Source organism: Cricetulus griseus (genome assembly GCF_003668045.3).
Source record: "Cricetulus griseus strain 17A/GY chromosome 1 unlocalized genomic scaffold, alternate assembly CriGri-PICRH-1.0 chr1_1, whole genome shotgun sequence".
In the NCBI taxonomy this organism is placed as follows: Eukaryota; Metazoa; Chordata; class Mammalia; order Rodentia; family Cricetidae; genus Cricetulus; species Cricetulus griseus.
This window is the reverse complement of record NW_023276807.1, coordinates 155015908-155039894: the sequence shown is the minus strand read 5'-3', so window position 1 is coordinate 155039894 and position 23987 is coordinate 155015908. Positions and strand designations below refer to the sequence as shown.

General features: G+C 38.2%; 1 protein-coding gene across 1 annotated transcript in view; it reads left to right on the top strand.

Moving 5' to 3' along the window:
- Ankrd17 (ankyrin repeat domain 17) overlaps positions 1-23987 on the top strand; it is a 136235-nt gene that overhangs the window by 91959 nt on the left and 20289 nt on the right. Inside the window, 12 exon segments of the mRNA XM_027388365.2 lie at positions 3682-3793; positions 4177-4322; positions 7592-7734; positions 8363-8576; positions 9079-9254; positions 10096-10258; positions 12732-12827; positions 14365-14481; positions 17179-17350; positions 18573-19020; positions 19612-19767; positions 21809-21958. Of these exon segments, the coding sequence (XP_027244166.1) occupies positions 3682-3793; positions 4177-4322; positions 7592-7734; positions 8363-8576; positions 9079-9254; positions 10096-10258; positions 12732-12827; positions 14365-14481; positions 17179-17350; positions 18573-19020; positions 19612-19767; positions 21809-21958 (2093 nt within the window).

Below are 23987 nucleotides of genomic sequence, written 5' to 3'. Positions count from 1 at the left end.
TTGGTGCATCTCTCCCTTGTGGCCATCCCTGATCTCTGCAGTCAGTGGCTCTTCTGCAGAGCAGCTATTTCGACTCCCTCTCCATCACTGACTAGTAGGCTTTTTCTCATTTCTTGACTCTTGCTCAGTTTCACTTTTTGTCTTGATTTTAGTTTTTTTTGTAATGGAGGTTGGCTTTTACAATTGGGAGGGTATGGCTTCTTGTATTATGCAAATATTACTGTATAAGAGTACTATAAGTCTTTCCTAATAATCGTCTTTGAATATGTGAAATTTATTCTATTCTATTCTATTTATTTACTTATTTATTTATTTATTTTGGTTTTTGAGACAGGGTTTCCTCTTTGGTTTTTGGAGGCTGTCCTGGCACTAGCTCTTGTAGACCAGGCTGGTCTCAAACTCACAGAGATACACCTGGCTCTGCCTCCCAAGTGCTGGGATTAAAGGCATGTGCCAGCAACACCTGAATATGTGAAGTTTTACAGCTTTTGTCATTCATTCACCATTCAGTTAATGTATTCTTGGCAAAATATTACGTGTAGGTTGAGAATGAAAATATACCATATTTTCATTAGCTCCACAAGAATTTAGAGGCCATCTGGGCAATCTATGTGGCCTCTGGTAGTGGATCAGTATTTATCCCTAGTATATGAATGGACTTTGGGAGCCCATTCCACATAGAGGGATACTCTCTCAGCCTAGACACAAGGGGGAGGGCATAGGCCCTTCTCCAATGATATCACAGACTTTGAAGGTCCCCCATGGAAGGCCTCCCCCCCCCTCCTTGGGGAGCAGAAAGGGGTGGGACAGGGTAGCAGGAGACGTGGGGAGGGAGAGGAAACTGGGATTGATATGTAAAACAACTTTGTTTCTAATTTAAAGGAGAGAGAGAGAGAGAGAGAGAGAGGGAGGGAGGGAGGGAGGGAGGGAGGAGGGAGGGAGGGGGGAGGGGATATTTAGCAGTCATGGGACACGATATTATTAATCGTAGTCCTTGAGAGGCGAAGGAACGTGGACCTGTGAATTCAAGGCCGGCCTGTTCTATGTATTATCAAAGGGAAAAATGGAGTTTGCCAGATACAGTGGCATATGACTTGTATTCTCAGTAGGTTGAGGCGGGATTGAGTTTCCAGGCCAGCCGCAGCTTCATGGTGAGATAGATTTCAAAATGAACCCAAAGGAAAAACAGAGACACTTATGTAAGTTAGAACAGTTTTAGTTACCACATTACAAAGTAAAAAGAACATTGTGTGATGGCACACTCCTTTACTCCCAGTACCCAGGATGCATGTGAACCTTTATGGTCTACATAGGAAGTTCTAGGTAGTCAACGCTTCATAGTAAGACCCTTTCTCCATCCCTATCCCCACAAAAGAAGAACCCCACCCTAATTCCTTGGAAGACAAAGGCAGGTGGTGGATTTCTATGAATTCAAGGCCAGCTGGGTCTATATAGAGAGCTCCAAGGCAGTCAGGACTACAGAGACTCAGCCTCAAAATTCAAGAAAAAAGAATGCAAGCAAGCCCACCATAAAAAGGAATGAGTTGAGCTGGGTGTTGGTGGTGCACACCTTTATTCCCAGCATTCAGGAGGCAGAGGCAGAGGCAGGCAGATCTCTGTGAGTTCTGGACAGCTGGGGCTGTTACACAGAGAAGCCCTGTCTCTAAAAACCAAAAAAGAAAAAAAAAAATGAGTCATAAAGTTGTTTTTCCTGAAATTTTATGTCAGCTAAATCTTGACAATTGGTGTGTATGTATATTGAGTTTTTAGTTAGCAGTGATCACATCATTTTGCTTTACCTGAGAATGGTTTTAGTATTGAACACCCCCATTACAGAGGCTTCTCTCAACAAGTTTTATCAGTCTGTTATAATACTTTCCAATTTTATATATGGATTTATATTGGAAATACATTTATTTAAATTTAACTGCATAGTTAATAGAGTATATTTACATGTTCATTTTTCCAGAGTACCTAAAACACTTTGCAAAAGACAGACTGATTTATTAAGTTAAAAATAACTTAAAAATTGAGATAGTCAGATTTCTGAGTTTGAGGCCAACCTGGTCTGCAGGTTGTGCTGCGGGCCAGCCAGAGCTGTATACAGTGAGACCCTATCTCAAAAGTCAGCCATGGTGACATTCACATACACTCACTTCCAGCTTACGAGTAAGTATCGGTTGTGAGTCTCTTAGTGCTCCATTAGCCATGTTTAGTGAAATGTTCCTCTAGAAGTTAAATTTTACCGTGTCAGATCACAATCTTTCTTTCCCAAAATAGAGTGTGTCTCACATGTTTTATTCCATAAGTATTTTGGCGCCTGTATTTTTAAACACAGCTAAATTACTTGATGAAAACAGTTGTTCATTTATTCATTCAGTTTGAAGCTGGGTTTCATTGTACAACAGCCCTGGCTGTCCTAGAACTGGCGTAATAGAGCAAGCTGGATTAGAACTCAAAGAGATCCTCCGGCCTCTGCCTCCTGAATGCTGAGATAAAGGTGTTTGAAACCACACTCTGCACAATTTTTAAAATGTAAGGCTCGTTTTTTCAGCTTTTTTATGGGTCCAACACAACGAATTTGGTCCCCGTACAGAGGATTCTACTTGATTTTCTGCATGTTGTAAAAGATTTCTGCTCTAGCTAGAAGGACCTGTATTCCTGCTCTTGGTGTTGTACCTGATCTATTCCTCCTGTATATGGGCTGCTGAACATCAGTTGAAGACACCAGAGAAATTCTCTGATGATCTCCAGAGCACTCTGTATGGTCCTTCCCTCTTCATTTTCTCTTCTCTGCTAGCCTCTGGGCACCTGCCATTCCTACATTTGCATTCCTATATTCCTATGTTTTGTCCTTACGAATCACTGTTATGTATTGCCTGTCTACATGAATCTTGAATTGTGTGTGTGTGTGTGTGTGTGTGTGTGTGTGTGTGTGTGTGTGTGTGTGTGTGTTAGGCATGGTGACACACGCTTGTTGTAGCAATAGAGAGGCAGAAATTAAAGGAACAATACAAGTGTAAGGCCAGCCTGGGGTACTGTGTGGTTCTAACTCAATGAAAACAAAAAAGTTACTTAAAATAGAAACATATCTAATCTGTTACTCTATTGATATGGGGTAGCAAAATTGAATTCACACTTTTTTATCAATACTATACTTGGAATTGCCATATAATAGAAACCTGTCCTTTTTTCCTTTGTGCCATTAAGAATTGCTTATAAAGTTTGAGTATTATTTGTAGTTCTAGACAGGTTACTGATGCTAGGCATAGAGAACAGGCTTGTAATTTCAGTATTCAAGTGGTGGTGGCTAGGAGGAACAAACAGTTCATCCTCAGTTAAGACAGATTCAAGCTATAAAGTTTCAGAACCTCTACCAGCCCCCCCCCCCAAAAAAAAAAAGCAAAAGGAAAAAACCATGGATTGTCTTCTTATTGGTGGAAGGGTCAGTGGGAAACCATACACCATCCAAATAACTTCATGTAAGCCTGGCTCTGTGGTGTGCATTTATAATCCTAGTACTCAGCAGGAGATGGCACATTCTAGCTAAGCTTGGACCACATAGCTTTCTGTCTTGATCTAATGGAACGGCACATGTGTATCTGTGATTTTGACAGTAACACGGGAAAGTTATTTAAATAAACTAATTAAACTAATGGCTTTTTTTCCTTCTCTTCACAGACTGAGAGTAATCATGATACTGCACTAACGCTTGCCTGTGCTGGTGGCCATGAGGAACTGGTACAAACACTACTCGAAAGAGGAGCTAGTATTGAACACCGAGACAAGAAAGGTAGTCTATAGTGGGAAATTACCAATACGGAGTCAGGTAGAAATATAAGGGTATTTAATAGGGAAAAGCCTTACTTACAGAGCGACCTAGCCAGCCAGCCTGGCAGCAGTATGTATGCAAGCCCAAAAGAGAAACCGAAAGAGAAAACACAGTCCCTTTCAAGTCTACACCTTGACCACGCCCTTGAAGCATGGTCAGGCACATCTGTAGCCAGTCCCTAAGTAGGTTACAGCTTCCCCTACAGTAGCCTTTATTTTTGTTAGTTTTACTTTGTGGAAGGCTTGTAGGAAATGGGAATTTAGAAACAGTTGGTTTATAGCCACATATTGGTGCTTAGGTATATTGGGGGAAAAATACTTAAGATTTTTTTCTTTTTCCTCTAGGTTTTACTCCACTCATCTTGGCGGCTACAGCTGGTCATGTTGGTGTTGTAGAAATATTGCTGGATAATGGTGCAGACATTGAAGCCCAATCAGAAAGAACCAAGGACACACCACTGTCCTTGGCTTGTTCAGGGGGCAGACAGGAGGTAATATTTCCTCTTAGTGTAATTTCTTTTTCTGTTTAGCAAATATGTATGCATATATTTGTTTTCCATATAGGAGCCTTATGCCTGTTAGATTTATCACAGTAACTCAAATTACTACATATTAGCAAGAATAGGGTTAGTATAACCTCAAAGAGACCAAAGAACAGGAGTTGATCATATATGCCCAAGAAAATTGAACTGTGCAGTCAGCTTTATGTTTAGTAGTGTTTAATAATTAGCTGGTTAACCTAGGTTTTTTGTTGTTTTTTTCCTTCCCTCCAACTTCTGTACAGGGGATATAGGCTAAATGAGTCAGTTATGCTATCTATGATTCAGAACTTCCAATCCTAGATCTAGAAGCCACCCTGTCATCCATGCTAGTTTTCTGTTCAGCTTAAAAGGGGGCTTGTGGAACAACCCTGACAAGTCTAGGTTTCCATGTGGAAGGAGGGAAAGGACTTTGTAAAGAATTCCTTTGATTCCCCACATGTTCACTATGGTACATGGACCTGTATTTGGTCCCATACAACAGACAATAATAAACAGTTGTAAAAATAAGTGCATTAGGTTTTCAGAACAAACTAATAAAAGAAATTTTTATAATTCCTATCAAATATGACACAAATATATAAAAGGTAGTGCTCCTTTGCATTATAGATTAAAAATAAAGGCATGATACACACATTGACTGTTTCTTGGTAGCTTTTTATTTAGGCTAATTCAATGGCCTTTCCCCCTTGAATGTAGAGTATATACAACGTTCCATGCTTTTGGTGATCACACAGCACTTGTTCTGTTGTAGTATTGCTTCTTCCTTCTGGTTGTTTTATCTGTAATTCACAATGGAACTGGAACTTAAAAAATTAGCAGGATGTGGTTGCCCGTGCTTTTAATCTCTGCATTCTGTAAGCAGAAGCAGGCAGAGCTCTTAGTTGGAGACCAGCTCACTCTTCATAGGGAGCTCCAGTCCACCCAGGGAGACAATGCCCTTAACAAACAAAACAAAATCCTTCTTTCTTAGTCACTATTCTATTGCTGTGAAGAGACATCATGACCACAGCAGCTCTTATAAAATAAAACAGTTTCAGAAATATAGTACATTATGGTTAGAGCAGGGAGCATGGTGGCATTCAGGCAGACATCTTGCTGGAGAACTAGCTTGAAAATTTTGTATCAGAACCCACAGACAGCAAGAAGAAAAAGAGACTCTGGGTTTCTGAAACCTCAAAGCCCACCCCCAGGGACACATTTCCCCCAACAAGGACACACTTCCTATTTCCTCTGAAATTGCACCACTCCCTTTTGACCAAACATTTAAATATGAACCTGTGAGGCCATTCTATTCAAACTCCCACATTAGATTCCTATTCATTTCCATATTAAAATATGATGACAGAAAATTTTGATATTAAATACTATTTTAAAATTTCTAATCATGATTTAGCTTGAAATAGTATTAGTTTTGCACATTGACAAATACTTGAGTTTTAAATCAAAGAAATAAGTAACTTTCTTCATTTAATAGCAGTAAGCTACACTTTTGTGAGTTATTTATAAATTAAAACAGGTAAGCTGGAGATGCAGTCATTAGTAAATACGATTGACTAGCTATTTTAAACGTTTTATCATCCTTAGAACCACAGGCAACTGAGTCAAGTTAACTGAAGATTTTTCTTCCTGCTTTGAAACTTTGCCTATAATCATACTGCTTTCATTTGATGTCATTAGAACAGGTATTGCAAAATAATTGGTATGATTAGGAAAATCAATTCAATATGTAATTGTATAATAAAATTCAGAAAATGAAATTTGTAAGCATTTGTTTTTACTTTATTGTGTGACAAATGCTATAAAGCACTCAAGCCATTTAAAACAGGCATGCTTGCTCATGCCTGTGCCCCCTGGAAGGATTGTCAAAAGCTTGGCCTATATCAAGGTCAGTCATGGTTCTATAGTAAAACACTGCCATTAAACAAAACAATATAAAATAGGCCTACACATTGCCCAGCATGGACAGATACTTGCCACTAATCCTGAAAATCTGAATTGTTTATCACACATCTGCTAATTAATAAATGTAGTGAGAAAAAGAAAACAATAAACAAGGTGGCTTCTTGTGTCAAAGTGCACAAGAGACCCTGCCTCAATGAGGTGGACGGTGAGAACAAACTTGTGAAAGTTGCCCCCTGCTTTGCCTCCTGCATTCCATATGGGCCTGCATAAATACAAGTTTGCAATAAATTAAGTAAAGCCAATTAGTCTTGCTATCTTTAATGAAGGTAATTATAGCTTTATCTAAACAAATAAGATTTTAACTGATAGATCTCTAAATGGTCTGAAAGCACTTAATGCTGAGTAATTTGGTTCTCAGTGAAATGCCCTTAAAACACAGAAGTAGTATCAGCCAGAACCCCTGCATTGTTACTGGGGTATAAATAGTACAGCTGGTCTTGGCATTAGTCTGACAGTGTCTTATAAAGTTATGCACCCAAGATTCTATTACCAGGTAAAATTTAATGCTGTTCCCACAGGCACAGAATAATACAAGATTGTTAAGGTAGTTAAAACATGGAAAAAATTTTCACCTCATTTTTTTTTTTTTTTTTTTTTTTTTTTTTTTTTAAGTAACAACAACAGAAAAATACTGATTGCCAGATATGGTGGCACATACCATTAATCCCAGTGCTCCAGATGGGAAGGCAGTCATCTCCAAATTTGCCACCAGCCTGATTTACATAGTGAAACCTTGTCTCAAAAAAGTTGTGGCTAGAGAGATGGCTTGGAAGATAAGAACGTTCACTGAATACTCCTGAGTTTAATTCCTAGTAACCACATGGTGGCTCACAACATCTAAAATGAGATCTAGTGTCCTCTTCTGACAAGCAGGCAGAACCCTGTATATATATATAATAAATGAATCTTTTTTTTTAAAGTGATTGGAGGTTTTAAATTTTTAATGCATTCATATGTACATATAAAATGAATCTTATCTCATGTTTTCCTTTATGACTATATGGTAAAAGTAACAAAAATAATTTCTAAATGGCCTGCTACATCTGAGCTCTGAATCTTGTGAGCATTCATTAGATTTCTAAGTGTTTCTTTTGTAACTTAAGAGCTCTCTGTTGACTTCTAAGAACCTTGTCATCTAAGGCTGTAAAGATGAAAGAACTTTCTGATTTGTTATAGGCAAAAAAAAAAAGTAGAAATACCCCTGAAATTGTCATGGCTTAAGAAAGCATATTTTGTACCTTTTTTTCCCCTCCCAGGTGGTGGAGTTGTTGTTAGCTCGGGGTGCAAATAAAGAACACAGGAATGTTTCTGATTACACACCTCTGAGCCTGGCTGCTTCTGGTGGCTATGTGAACATCATCAAAATACTGCTAAATGCAGGCGCCGAGATCAATTCCAGGCAAGCTTAACTCTTTGTAGATACTTTATTAAGAATACTGTGCTGTAGATATTTGGAAATGCTATTTTAGTGGTATTAAAAACTTCTATTAAAGTTAAAAAATTTGAGATAGTCAGGAATTTAAAATGTTGACATAACTGAAAAATACAAACCACTGTTTTTTAGGAAATTGAAGGCAATATCTTTCTTAATGTTAAGAAAATAGACAGATGTCTGCTTCATCATCATAGGATGGAGAATTCACTACCTATCTTGTTGTTATATGGTATTTACTAAAATGTCTTTAAAACAGTTTTAGTAGTATCTCCAAAGATGCAAGGGCTGAAGAAAAGAAGTTAAATTTTAACTTACCCTACAGAAACAAAGACTTTTAGCCAGACTTGGTAGGTGGCCACTGCCATAATTGAAGTGCTTGAGAATTTGAAGCAGGAGAATCAGAAATTCAGGATCATTCTCAGCCTCCATAACCAATTAGAGGACAGCCTGGACTACAGGATACTCTGTCTCCAAAAAACAGGAGAGAGAATTTTATGTTTAAAGTTTTTTATCCTTACTCTATATCTTACTCTATATCTCTGCTGTGACACACGTTATGTTTCCTTTGTTTCCCCATATTTTTCACCCCCAGAACTGGTAGCAAGTTGGGCATTTCTCCACTGATGTTAGCAGCTATGAATGGGCATACAGCTGCAGTTAAGCTCCTCTTAGATATGGGCTCCGACATAAACGCTCAAATAGAAACCAATCGTAACACTGCCCTTACCTTAGCCTGCTTTCAAGGAAGAACTGAAGTGGTTAGTCTCCTGCTTGATAGAAAAGCAAACGTTGAACACAGAGCTAAGGTAAGAAAGAATATGAAACTCACCATTTCTCAGCTCTTTGTTATGGTGACAAAATATTTGTGAGAAATCATTTGAGAAACTGAAAGGCAGGTTTATTTTAGAAGTTAGGATTTTATTACTTTCAAATCACATTTGTCTTCTATATAGTTAAAATTCTTTATCATTTATGAAAATACTTGGGCATACATTTTTATAGGTATTATTGGTAGATTAATTAACTAAAAACAATGTGATTTTCAAAGGACAGGAAACATTTAGTGTCATTCATATCAGTGGACTTGGATCTTATTCAAATTCTTTTCCCCATACCACTGACTTTAGGTAAAATTAATGCTTTAATTAAATATAACTCAAACAAGTGTCAGTACAAATTTGTGAATCTGTAGAAACTATACCATACTGCTCCCTCAGATTGTTAACATTTTGGCTATTTCTGGTCTCTTCCGTAGTTTTTTTTTTTTTATTGTTTTTTTTTTATTTATTTATTTTCCATTAAACCTAGACTGGCCTCACACCACTAATGGAAGCAGCCTCTGGTGGGTATGCAGAAGTGGGCCGAGTTCTTTTGGATAAAGGTGCTGATGTTAATGCCCCTCCAGTGCCCTCCTCAAGAGATACAGCTTTAACCATAGCTGCAGATAAAGGGCATTATAAATTTTGTGAACTTCTCATTGGCAGGTATGTGATGAACATATCCTTTGTGTATGGTTGTAAGTGTTACCATTCTCTGGGCAGTGTCACTGTGTAGAAAAATCAAATGTAATTACTTCTGTAGCATACATATTCCTCGCTCTTACACTGTTGTAGGCTTTAAGTTGACAGTAACTATTCAGTAGCAGACAAGATCAAAGGTAGTTGCTACTTTTAGTTATTTAGAAGCTGCCTGCCAGGTTTCAGAAATGCTTGTCAAAGACAAGCTAGTGTGCATAATGGTACATGCCTTTAATCCCAGCTCTTCTGGAGACAGCGGTCTTGAGAGGCAGAGCGATCTCTGTGATTTGGAGACTGGCCTTGTCTACAGAGTGAATTCCAGGACAACCAGGGTTACGTAGAGATACCCTATCTTAAAATAAAGTGCAATCTTAAAGATGTTTGCATGGCACCCTACATACATATTTGGTTCTGACAACTACTTTTAATTGTTATTAATGGTACCATGAGTCTGACCTACTTTGATGTTAACTGGACACCAAAGCTTTTTTGATTTTCCTTCTATATACTATTAAAACTTGGATACAAATAATCTGAGATGATTATTGCCTCATAGGATACTGTTTGTCTCCAAGATATATTTATTTATTTGCAGAATGCAAAGTTACAGTCATAAATAAGGGAAGCATGTATTGAATATAGATAGTTAGGCATTCGCCATAATACATTTTTTAGAATAAACTCCTTCATCCTTGAGTATTTATTTTTCTCTTTAAATTTTCACAGCAGTTGATTTTTTTTTTTTTTTTACTGCTATCTCTGTCATTCCATCTCATGTAAGAAAATGCTTTCTGTCCTTCATTTCCAGGGGAGCTCATATCGATGTGCGGAACAAGAAGGGGAACACTCCGCTGTGGCTAGCAGCAAATGGTGGACACCTAGATGTGGTTCAGCTACTGGTGCAAGCAGGCGCAGATGTAGATGCAGCAGATAACCGCAAGATAACACCTCTCATGGCTGCATTTAGAAAGGTAGCACACTTCATCCTCATTCACTTGCATTGCACATTGTGGGCTGTGCTTAGTGATTATTCCAGACTTATTTTTTGTGATGTAATAGCTTTGAAAAATGTAATGCTATGTGCAAACAAAATGCTCTACTGGCATACCAAGTAGATATAATGTTTCAGAAATGCTGTGAATGTGATTCATTTTGGATATCAAAACTAAGGGTACATTGCATGCTGGCCAGCCAGATGACTCAGTGGCTAAAGGTGTCTGACATGCAAGCCTGGCAACTTGGAAATGAACCCTGGAACTTACATAACGGTAAAAAGACAACCAACTCCACAAAGTTGTGCTCTAACTTCTACATGCATGTCCTGGCGTACGCACATCATGGACATACGCATACTCAATGGTAAGGAAAATAAAGCAAAGATAGTGTGTTAGGGTTTCCATTGCTGTGAAGAGACACCAACCATGGCAACTCTTACAAAGGAAGACATTTAATTGGGTGGCTTACAATTCAGAGATTTAGTCCATTATCATTGGCTTAGTCCATTATCATCCTGGTGGAACTTGGTGGCATGTAGGCAGACATGGTGCTTTTTTCTTTTCTTCCTTCTTTCCCTCTGCCCCCTTTTCCTGGAGACGGTCTCACTGTGCAGTGTTGGCTGGCCTACAGCTAGCTAGCTATGTATACCAGTCTAGCCTCAAACTCATACAGATCTGCCTGCCTCTTTCCCCCATGCTGGAACTAAAGGTGTGTGACTCCCAATTACTGACTATAGTTTTTTATCCACTTTGCTTCGGAGTATTGTGGACTACACAGCCACTTGCTCACTTTTCCCCTTAAGCATTCAAATCTACTCTTGCCTCAGTGACTTCTTCAATAAGCATACTCAAGTTAACCTTCCTTGTATCTCCTCTATATTTTCTTGATGGGTTTGCTGTTCAAAGCCACAATATAATGTCTTTAGTTCTCACCTTCCAGCATGAATCTCTAATGGAAGAGTCATGTTGTTGCTTGATCTTTGTCTTACCTCCTCTCTGCTGACCTCTGTTATCAACTAGAATGCTCATGTCCCTCCTCAATTTTTTCTAGTTATTTGGTTTTGGGTAGTTTAAAGCTCCTCTTCACAAACTGTTCCCATTTTGTTGGAGTTTCACATAGAGGTTGTAGAAGTTCTATCCTGCAGTCCTTTGTTATCTTTAATACAGGAATAGGATGCCAAGATCCAATTGCTTGCTTACCTACATTCCTTCTCTCTCTCCCTCTTTTTAAATGAATGCTACTGGACAGGGTGCTGTATGAATTGTGGGATAGAAATATTTTAAAGACTGCAAGTATTCAGTTAAAGCCTTTAAAAGATAAATAAATACAAATTAAAGGGAAAAGAGAGCCAAATTTTCTCACCCCTGCATTTTGGAGGCTGGGGTAGTGCCTCAAGGAAACAGGTTTGAGCTTGGCCTTGGCATAGAGAGTACTTTTATTCCAGCACTGAGGAGAAAGATGCATGCAGAGAGGAACTGGAAGGCAGCCTGGACTGTGTGTAGTGACTTCCGGGACAGTCAGGACTATAAAGTGAGACTCTGTCTCAAAAAAGAAGGGAGGTAGTGGAAGTGATACCTCAAAGACAGGTTGGGTAGCAGGTAAAGGTACTTCCCATGCACACCTGGCAGCTTTCGTTTGGCCCCCCAAACCCACGCAGTGATGGAAAAAGACAGCTGGATCTGTGTATGACATAAATACATGCATGTGTATATAGAAGTTCCACAATAGTCTATCCCTATTATCTAAAGGATGGATATTATGTCAGAGTAGTAAATACTTAAGTAAAAGGACAACAGCTCCTAACCAGAAGTATAATTAGCAGTTTTGTGTGTGAGTGTATGTGCCTTGTGTGTGTTTGGTTTCTGTGTAGGCTCTGTTGGACTTTTTACTCCTCACTTAGTACTGGGATTATAGGTATGGGTCATCATTCCTCCCTGGAAATGGTTTTTCTCCACCCCACGTCGTTCCCCCCCCCCTTTTCTTTTCTCTTTTTTTGCTTCAAGGTAATACTCTGTAGTCCTGACTGGCCTTGAACTCACAGAGGTCCCCTTCTACTGTGGTGGGGATTGAAGGCATGTGACACCCAGCCTGGCAATTATTTTTACTTTTAGTACTTAGAATTAAAAAAGAATGAGGTCAGGGAAAAGGTTGGTAAAGTTTGTGGAATATTTTCTCATTGGATGTCTCTCATTTTTCTTCATGCTGATATTTATTCTGAATTTTAGATCACATCATTCTTTACGTGGGAAAGGGAAATGAAATTGAAAAATGTAGTTGTAACTCATTAGAAGGAAAAGCTATGCTTTTCATCTATAGCATAAATACACAGTTAGGTCTTTACTATGTGCCATTAATATTAACTAGTGTTAAAGTTCTTTCAGACATTGTATAGATTTATTGAACTCTGTTAGCATGTGTTTTTTATCTGACAATGATATCTTCTTTTAGGGTCATGTGAAGGTGGTACGCTACTTGGTCAAAGAAGTCAATCAGTTTCCATCAGACTCTGAATGCATGCGGTATATTGCAACCATCACAGATAAGGTAATGTGTTGTATATAGCAACCATCACCGATAAGGTAATGTGTTACTCAGATTCACCTCATGAGCTGAGTTACTGTTGGTTAATGCAGCCTTTGTGCCAATAAACTATGAGCAACAAAGTATAATATATAGTACTTTCATTTGTGTAATATGTATGAGCATTTAAAAGATTTATCTAGATGTGGAATGTATTCTGAGAACAAGAAAACCGAGAAATTGGAGTAGCTGTACATTTAAGGAGTGTTGGTGACTGAAAATGAAGTTCATTACTAGAGCAGTTGCTTAGCTAGTCATGGGTTCTGTGTTCTGTTCTTAGCATGACCATGACCTACCCAACTTTTTTTTTTTTTTTTTGGCTTGAATTTTGGCAGCTGTTGGGAAGATAAAAATATGTCCTATTAGAGATTTAGTTGGTATCTTCCATTATAATTTTATGTTAGGGATATAGATGTGTGTTTATACATACACATATATGTGTGTATATATATATATATATATATATATATATATATATATATATATATATGCATATGCATGTATATATGGCATTTAATTATCTTGACATGTCTTTGAAAATAAAAAGGCCAACAAATGTAAAAAATGCTTTATTGCTTGATAGTGATCAGCCCTACCGTCTAATTCTATGTATAATAACTAGCTCATTGTCTTGCCTTACTTGGGATTTCTGTGGCAGTTCACATTATTGAATATTAGGTTTTTTGTTGGGAGTTGTGGTAGATTAAAATTTTATTTTATTTGGACTTTTGAGACAGAGTTTCACTTTATAGGACTTGATATACTGTAACTCACTTTTTAGATTGGGCTGGTCTTGAACTCAGAAATCCACCTGCCTCTGCTTCCTGAGTTCTGGGATTAAAGGCATGCACTACCACACTTGGAGTAAGAAGATATTTTGAAAATTTGTTAGTTTTTTGTTTTTCAAGACAGAGTTTCTCCGTGTATCCCTGGGCTGTCCTCAGGCTTAAAAATCTGCCTGCCTCTGCCTCCCGAGTGCTGGAATTAATCTGTGCATCACCACGTTTGCCTAATACTTTTACTGGTAGTAATAAAAGGAATATTCCTTTGTTGTTCTTGTTTATTTTGAGCATGAAATCATCAAATTAAAATGCCCCTGTATATGCTTTACATTTGTTTGTTGTTGATATTGTCCCCACATATATAAGAAAATTATAGTTATGGTGTGTGTGTATTTACATATATATAGTATAGTTGGTTTGTTTACATGTATTTATGTACACCATGTTTATATGCAGTGTTTGATTTTCTTTTCTTTTTTTTACTCAATATACAGGCCTAAGTTAGCTTCCTAGTGTGTACTTTGAAAATTGGAAGCTATTTCTTGTGGTTGTTTTGGAAATGTAGTTTGTTATCTATCTACACATCATTCCCTCACCAACAACCCTCACACCCCATTCCTGGCCTAATGTTCATTTTTAAGTAAGTTAATGTTTTTAGGAATCTGACTAAATGTGAATTGTCCTTTAAGACTAGAAATGTCTCTAATTTTTAATTGTAGGAGATGCTAAAAAAGTGTCATCTTTGTATGGAGTCAATAGTACAAGCCAAAGACAGACAAGCTGCTGAAGCAAATAAGAATGCTAGCATACTGCTGGAGGAGCTAGACCTGGAAAAGGTAATGGAAGCTTTGTACATGAAAACCATTCTTTATCATTTTGTTTTCTCCACTAAATTTATAGTCTGTCTGTGGTGTTCAGTTTTGTTCTCTATTAGTGTGCATTGTTTTTAGCATAGTGATCAAACACTTAACCAAATTTGAGTTCTAGTACCACAAGGGGAAAATATAATTTTTTTTTTGTGTGTGTGTGTATGTGTGTGTGTGTGTGTGTGTGTGTGTGTGTGAGAGAGAGAGAGAGAGAGAGAGAGAGAGAGAGAGAGAGAGAGTGATCTTAATAAAATCTTATCACAGGGATCACATTGATCTGAAAGGAAACATACATTCTATCTAGGTTTTAGTCTTATTTCAGTTAAAGTTCTCTTAATCCTCAACCACAATCCCAGACTTTATTACCAGTAAATTTATTGGAGATAACCACATCTACTGCAAGGCATAAATGAACACAGTCACTCAGAGTCATTAGTGTACGGGTAGGGTTTGGAGTAGTTGGGCATGGAATCATTCAGGTACATCTCTTATACTTGTGTTTTGTCTCAGTGACTTGTAGATGACATTGTTAGTACTGCTTTAAAGTCATTGTGGTTGAATAGTCTACTAGTCAAATTGATTGTTTTTGTAGAATATTGGCAATTGGGTTCTATTCTCAACATTATGTACATATACACAGTTTATTGAATTGGGTCTCATTCCTAACTTTTTAAATAAACTGTATATGGATTTGTGTATGTACAACCCCTTCCATAAACTATTAAAGTACTGCATGAGATATATTTGTAAATAAACCAGTCATAGTCTCAGCTCATGTGCCATGTGATTCCTTCTCTCTTTTTTGCTTCACTTCTTGAATTGCACCTTCAATTCTTTTGCCAGTAACCCGCCTACCAAGAAATGGCAGAATCATTTACATAATACTATCAATTTACTATTCCTTATTCCATTGAAACTCATGTCCTGCATGTCAGTAAATAAGTGTGTCTATAGAGAGAAAATTCCACTTTGCCGGGTCTCACTTTGAATGCATTGCTGAAACTTTCCTTTCTGATAGTCACACAGCTTTTCTTCTGTTTCTGTGAGTTCTACACCTTTACATTTTACATTCAGCCATTGTCATGTTAGATTGAAAACCATACCTCCTCCAGCTACAATTGTACTGGACAATACTGTATTCCTGCTTTACTTTAGTCTCACTCACCTGGGTCATTTTCTTCTCAACTCCTAGTTTATTTTCCAACACTTTTTTTTTTTACCTTCAGTAAATGACTTTAATAAATTCCCTACATCATTAAGGAAATTGACGTATTCAAAGAACAGTTCCAAAGATCCTCCCCTATCCCTCTATCCATCCACTAATATTTATTCATTCTGCCAGGAAATAGATAAACTTTTAATAGCTAGGCCCCTCTCCTAAAGTCATTTGGTGTATCCTATTCAGGGCTGTTGGAACACTCATCCTTTTTTCCATATTATTTTCCTTCCTTCCTGGATCACCGTGAAGGCTTTTTTTTGTTTTGTTTTTGAGATGGGGTCATGTATAGCCTTGATCCACCTGATTCTACCTTCCAGTTGCTAGGACCACAGGTGCCTTGCTCTCTTGTAACATTCTTGTAGCTAAAATCAAGTTAGTCATTTTTCTTTAAGACAAAAACAAACCACAGTGGACATGGTGGTGCCTTTAATCCCAGCACAGGTAGGCAAATCACTGTGAGTTTTAGGCAGTAGAGTTCCAAGACAGCCAAGGCTGTTTTCACAAAACAAAACAATAGCACCCCCCCCCCTTTTGTTTTGTATTTTCAAGACAGGATGTCTCTGTGTAATAGTCCTGGTTGTCCTGGAACTCACTTTGTAGACCAGGATATCCTTGAATTCACTGAGATCTACCTGCAGGTTCTATGACTTTTTGTTACATATACTAAATACCATTGTATTTATAGGCATATATTTGAAGTGCATGTAAAATACACAGAATGAGAATGCTTATGAGCTATGGGCAGGAAACAAGCAAAGAGAGAGAGAGGTGTAGGGGTGTGTGTGTGTATGTGTGTGTGTATGTGTGTGTGTGTGTGTGTGTGTGTAGGGTACCTAGGGAGATTTTGAAGGTCTGGGATCCCCTTGGAGCTCAAGTTTAAGGTTATTAACCCCTTAAAAAAAGAAAGGGTTCTAGGTATTTAGCCAGAGCAGTAAAATCTCTCACCCACTGAACAGTCTCCAACCCTACCATAAAAACCTTTACGTGATTGGGGGCTAGAGACATTGGCTCAGTGGTTAAGAGTACTGGCTGTTCTTCTAGAGGACCCAGGTTCAATTCCCCCATGTGGCAGCTTATACCTGTCTAACTCTTGAGTTTGAGGACAGCCTGGTCTACAGAGTGAGTTCCTAGACAGGCTGTAAAGCTACAGAGAAACCCTGTCTTGAAAAACCATGAAAAGAGAAAAAAAAAACCTTGATTGGAACTTGATATTTAAAAATGGCCTTGAGTTCACTTACACTGTTGTATCTATGTCTACCAAGATTACTGTATATTTAGTATGGTAGCAGTATCATCTAGTACCCGAAATGAGAGTTGAATCCAATGACTTGGAATTTAAAGGGTTCCTAATTGCTTTGTAATAAGTGACATATACCTACTTTTATTCCAAATAAGCTCTCGTGTTGTGTTTCTGTTTTGGGTTTTGTTTGTTTTTTTCTTTTTAATAGTTAAGGGAAGAAAGTCGAAGACTGGCTTTGGCTGCCAAAAGAGAAAAGCGAAAAGAGAAGAGAAGGAAGAAAAAGGAAGAACAAAGAAGAAAATTAGAAGAAATTGAAGCCAAAAATAAGGAGAACTTTGAACTCCAAGCTGCCCAAGAAAAAGAAAAACTTAAAGTTGAAGGTATTTTTTTTCCAGATAAGCATCCATTTTGAGTCTGCAGTCAAATCTTATACTTAACTGCACCTAGTAGCTGTATTTTCAGTTACTTGGTAGGCTTAGGTAGAAGGATCACAAGATCAGGATGTGTGGGTGACGCAGTGAGTTCAAGGACAGAATATACACAGCTTGTCTCAAGAATTTAAGAGTTCCAGGCAGGTAGGTCTTCAAACAGTTGCCCACCATGTGCTGGGTCTTAAGTATAATTCTTCATACTAAAAGATCATTGTTAGCTTAAGCTAGGCATGGTGGTATGCCATGGTAACCCCAGCATTTGGGAAGTGGAAAGCAGGAGGGTCATCAGGTCAGGGTCATCCTTGGATACAAAGTCAGCCAAAGGCTAACTTAGACTACATAAAAGCCTGTTTCAAAAAACAAAATATGACTTCTACTGCTGTGGTGGTACATGCTTATAATCCTAGCATTCAGATACTGAGCTAGGTCAATTTCTGAAAAGTTAAGACTAGCCTTCAATATATAGTAAAATCCTGTTTCCCCCAGTTATTTTTATTTAAATACCAGTCAGTCAACTTAGACATAGTTTTAACTATTTGAAGACCAAAGGTGATAAGCTGTTGTTGATTTATTGTCTTCTGTAATTTAACTATTTAGATTTTTGTTTTGCGTCTGTGTTTTGTACTTCTTTCTTTGATTTTGAGATAGTTTTGCTGTATTTAGTTCATGCTAGCCTTGCACTCTACCTACCCCAACCTTTCAGGTAGCTTAGATTATAGGCATCCTCTTCCATTCTTGATTTTTAAAACTTTTGGGTACATGTGCTTAGTCTTTCTCCTCTTTTTTTGAACTGTTTACATGTAAATGTATATATCATGTGTAATGACATATACATACTTGAATATTGCTCTTCTCATAGAGGACATTATTTTATATATCCTAATAGTTATTATACTTCAGTTAATAATTTTATAATGATTTATGTGCATATTTCCCAAGCTGTCCCCAAATACTCCTTTTTTTGTGTGTTAGATTGTTTTTCAAGGCAGGGTTTCTCTGTTTAGCTTTGTAGACCAGGCTGGTCTCGAACTCACAGAGATCCAATTGCAGCCTCCCGAGTGCTGGGATTAAAGAAGTGCACTACCACCACCTGGCCCCAAATACTCTTTACTGTTGTCTGTTATATCAATCTCATCAGTGAATGACTAACTCAGTATTGCTGCTTTTACAGAAGAACCTGAAGTCTTGACAGAGCCTCCAAGTGCCACTACCACCACTACCATAGGAATATCTGCTACCTGGACTACTTTGGCAGGTTCCCATGGTAAAAGAAATAATACCATAACTACAACCAGTTCAAAAAGGAAAAACAGGAAAAATAAAATTACTCCAGAAAATGTTCAAATTATATTTGATGATCCACTACCAATTTCATACAGTCAGCCAGAAAAGGTGAATGGAGAATCCAAGAGCAGCAGTACCAGTGAGAGTGGGGACAGTGACAATATGAGGATTTCCAGCTGCAGTGATGAAAGTAGTAACAGCAACAGCAGCCGAAAGAGTGACAATCATTCGCCAGCTGTGGTCACTACCACTGTGACCAGCAAGAAGCAGCCTTCTGTTCTGGTTACATTTCCAAAGGAGGAGAGAAAATCCGTTTCTGGCAAGGCTTCTATAAAGTTAGTTCCAAGTTCTACTTTTACTGGTGTCAGCTAAACACCTTGTTGATAATATTCTTTTTCCTTTCCTTCTTTTTTTTTTTTTTTTTGAAACAAGTAAATTAACTACTAAATATTTTTGTATGCTAAAAAAGGACCCAACTGTTGTTCAGATTTTATGTTAAGAAAATAAATTATTTTTACTATGTAAGTTTGTGATTGTTAAACAGTTTATTAAAAATATTGGTAAGTGAAGCTGGGCATGGTGGCACATGCCTGTAATTTCATCATTTGGGAGGCTGAAGCAAGAGAATCACAGGTTCAAAGCCAGGTTGGGCTACATGTTGACTTGAGTATAGGCTGACTTATGTATCAAGACTGCCTCAAAAAAGAAAAAGGTATTGTGTTAGGATTCTACTCTGCTAACTTTGCCCTTGTGTGTTGTTCTTAAAACTGGCTCTTTGTTATTATATGTTGACTAGTAGAGAAGTTAGGAACAAGTTCCTCTTGTTGTCTTTCATTGGTCTCAATAAGCTATGTATCTTATTACCTTTGTCATTTAAATTTTCTGCATCTGTTCATTATTAATGTACTTTCCCTCCTTTGTTAAAGATTGTCAGAGACTGTCAATGAAGGGACCAGTAATTCTCTGTCAACTTGTACAAAGTCTGGTCCATCTCCTCTTTCCTCTCCAAATGGGAAGTTAACAGTAGCAAGTCCTAAGCGTGGGCAAAAGAGGGAAGAAGGATGGAAGGAAGTTGTAAGGAGGTGAGTGATTCTTGGTTTTCAGCTAAAGTCTTCCCATCATTCCCAAGGTTGCAGACAAACTCATGTCCCGAAACTAAATCTGGTGAAGAGACAGCCTTGCTATATTTCACATTGTCAAAAAAAAAAAAAAAAAAAAAAAAGTTTTAAAAGAAGAAGTGGGGTGGTGGTGAATGACTCATCCCAGTTTAATTCTCTATGTAGCTCTGGCTGTCCTAGAACTAACTGTGTAGACCAGGCTGGCCTTGAACTCAAGAGTTCCAGCTGTCTCTGCCTTCCAAGTACTGGAAATCTTTCACCAATGTGAAGATTTAAAATTAAAATGTACCAGACCTGGTGGCACATTCCTATAATGCTAGTACTAGGGAAGTGCAATCAGGATGAGCAGGAACTTAAGGTTACCCTCAGCTACACAGTGAGTTTGAGGCCATCCTGGACTGTTTAAGGTTCTCATTTGTTTACAACAAACAAACAAATAAGTAAAATTAAAACTGCCAGCTATTCTCCCAAGGAACCTTAATTCAGTTGCCAGCACTCATACAGCTTCCTGTAATTCTAGCTTGAGGGGATTGGACACCCTTTTCTGGCCTCCACAGGCACCTGCACATACATGGCATACAGTCACATAGACACACATAAATTGAACCAGCTCTCCAAGTTGTCCTGTGATTTCCACATGTACTCCCTGACACATGTGTGCACCCCCCCCCAATAAAATGTAAGAATCCTTGTAATTTTGCAAAGTAAGGCAATATAATTCTTGCCTGTAATCCATCTATTAAGAGTAAGAGACAAGAAGATTGTTTGATTTGGAAGCCAACCTAGGCTACAGAATGAGGCTTCTGTCCTACACAGTCCAAACAGGCTTTGAATTCACTATAGAGCTTAGTAATGACCCTCCTGCCACCAACTCCCAGCACTTTGCAGGCTAACCTAGGTGATTTTTTTATCCTCTTTTTTTTTAAACTTCTGGTAGGCTTTTCTTTTTCCTCATGTAACTTTGTGGACTTTTATATCTCTAGGTAATCAATTAAATATTCAGAGAAACAAAGAATTTTCATATCACTTTTTGAGATAATACATTAAAAGGCAAACATGAAGGGTACCTAAAAGAATCCTTTCTTGAACCTTTTGGCTAAAGTAGATCCTTTAAACCTTCCAGTTAATTTGCACCATCAAGATTTGCAGTGGCAGAGTGCATATCCACCTCGTATATGCTGCAGGGATATAATAGGATAATAGTCAAGAAAGTAAACAAGGGCTGGAGAGATGGCTCAGAGGTTAAGAGCACTGGCTGTTCTTCCTGAGGTTCTGAGTTCTATTCCCAGAAACCACATGGTGGCTCACAGCCACCTGTAATGAGATCTGGTGCCCTCTTCTGGCATACAGGCATACATGGAGGCAGAATGTTGTATACATAATAAATAAATAAAATCTTTAAAAATAAAAAAGAATTTAAAAAAGAAAGCAAACAAGATGAAAAGTAGGATAAGACAGCATTTCACTGTGTAGATCAGGCTAGCCTGTAGCTCAAAGAGATCCACCTGTTTGCCTCCTGAGTGTTGTCATTAAAGGGGCCATTTGTTTGTCTGAATTAAGAATAAATAGAAAGCTCGGTGTGGTGGTGTATCCTTTTAATCCCAGCACTTTGGAGGCAGGCCAGAATTGCCTTTTTAAGATAGCCAAAGCTACATAGTAAGATACTGTATTTAAAAAGCCAAACAAAAGAATAAATCAGAGCCGGCGATGGTGGCTCATGCCTTTAATCCCAGCACTCATGAGGTAGAGGCAGGTAGATATCTGTGAGTTCGAGGCCAGCCTGGTCTACAAGAGCTAATTCCAGGACAGCCTCCAAAGCCACAGAGAAACCCTGTCTCAAAAAACCAAAAAAGAAAAAAAAAAAAGAAAGAATAAATCAGATGCTTATTTTGCAAGTCTGTTCTCCATTTATGGTAGAACACCTTAGTTATAATCTTATTTTCATTATAACCACTAATAATGATTTGTCTTAATTCATTAATTTATCTTTGCAACTTTTAAACAGGTCAAAGAAAGTATCTGTTCCATCAACTGTGATATCTAGAGTGATTGGAAGAGGTGGCTGTAATATCAATGCCATTCGGGAATTTACTGGTGCACACATAGATATTGATAAGCAGAAGGACAAGACTGGAGACCGGATCATAACTATAAGGCAAAGCTTTATTTCTACATTTTCTTCTTTCTGGTTTATTACAACTCGATGGAATAGAACCATTTGAGTAGCATTTTGTATTTGTCTCTCTGTGTGTGTGTGTGTGTGTGTGTGTGTGTTAGGGTTTTTCTTGCTGTGAAGAGAGAACTCTTGTGAAAGAAATCATTTAATTGGGTGGCTCACTTAAGTTCCAAGGTTCACAGTTCATTATCATGGTGAGTTATGGCAGCAGTCAGGCAGACATAATACTGGAGAAGTAGTTGAGAGGCTAACATCTTGCAGACAATAGGAAGTCAATTGAGATTGGGCAGTATCCTAAGCATAGGAAACCTCAAAGCCCTCCCCCACAGTGACATACTTCCTCTAATGAGGTCATATCTGCTCGAACAAAGCCAAACCTCCTAATAGTGCCACTCCCTATGAGATTATGGGAAGCCAATTACATTCAAACTGCACACACAAGTGCGTGCGCTCTCGAGCTCACACTTTGGGAGCCAGGGAATAACTCCCTTCCCATGGTCTATCACTTTGTCTTGGCCCTCAGTGAGCCTGAAGCTTACAAGCTTGATATTTAGGCTACTCTTGTACAGAGAGCTGCCAGGATCCTCTTCCATTAATAATCCTTAGATTACAGGCATGTTTGGCTATCTCCAGCTTTTGTGTGTTGGGGATTTGAACTCATCTTATTTTTTGTGCAGCAATTACTCTTGCTCATTGAGACATGTCCCCAGGCTTAGTTTTTAAAGGATAATTATTTGAGAATTGTAACACACACCTTTAAGCAGATGCAGAGGCAGGCAGTTCTATGTGACTTTGAGGCCAGCCTGGTCTTCATAGTGAGTTCTTGGACAGCAAGGGCTATGTATGGAGACCTTGTCTCAAAAAAAAGTGTTTGGGAATATTATTATTCCTAGTCCTTTTTCTAATTAATATATTCTTGTAACATGTTTGAAGTACTAATTTGAAATAATCTTAAAAACTTTGTTCTGAGCCTTGAGTAGTAAATCTCTTAACACTTTGTTTTTCGGTACAGGGTTTTTCTGTGTAACATCCCTGACTGTCATGGACTCACTCTGTAGACCATGTTGACCTCGAACACAGAGACTGGCCTGTGTCTGCCTCACAAGTGTTGGGATTACAGGCATGTGCCACCACCACCCAGTGGGAAAATTAAGTTTTCATAAAAAAAATAATAATAACTAGGCGTTGATGGTGCACGCCTTTAATCCCAGCACTCGGGAGGCAGAGGCAGGCAGATCTCTGTGAGTTCAAGGCCAGACTGGTCTTCAGAGCGAGTGCCAGGACTGGCTTCAAAGCTACACAGAGAAACCCTGTCTCAAAATAATAATAATAATAACAACAACAACAACAAAAAAAAAAGAAAACCAATTGGGGCCTGGAGCAGTCATTGCAGAAGACTTGGCTTCTGTTCTTAGCTCCCGAATGGTGGCTTCCAGACATCTAAACACTTATACACCGGAATATCAATAAGTCCTTTTTAAGAAAGTCACTTAAGATAGGTAGTATAGGTTAGTGGTAGGGAACTTAGCTTGTGAACGCCTGCCAACACCTTTCATGTGCATACAAAAAAAAAAAAAAAAAAAAAAAAAAAAGAAGAAGCTAAAATTTGCTGATCATCGTGGCTGGAGAGATGGCTCAGAGGTTAAGAGCACTGACTGGTCTTCCAGAGGTCCTGAATTCAATTCCCAGCAACCACATAGTGGCTCACACCCATCCGTTATGAGATCTGGTGCCCTCTTCTGGTGTGCAGATACACATGAAAGCAGAATGTTGTATACATAATTAATAAAATCAAATCTTTAAAAAAAATTTGCTGATTAATGCTTAGCATTAATTCAAGATAATTTACTATTTCCAGAATACCTGAAAATTGGTGAGAATATTGATTGCCCTTGCACACTTTGCTGTATCTGGTGTGTGTGTGTGTGTGTGAGAGAGAGAGAGAGAGAGAGAGAGAGAGAGAGAGAGAGAGAGAGAGAGAGAGAGAGAGAGAGAATATCTGTACACA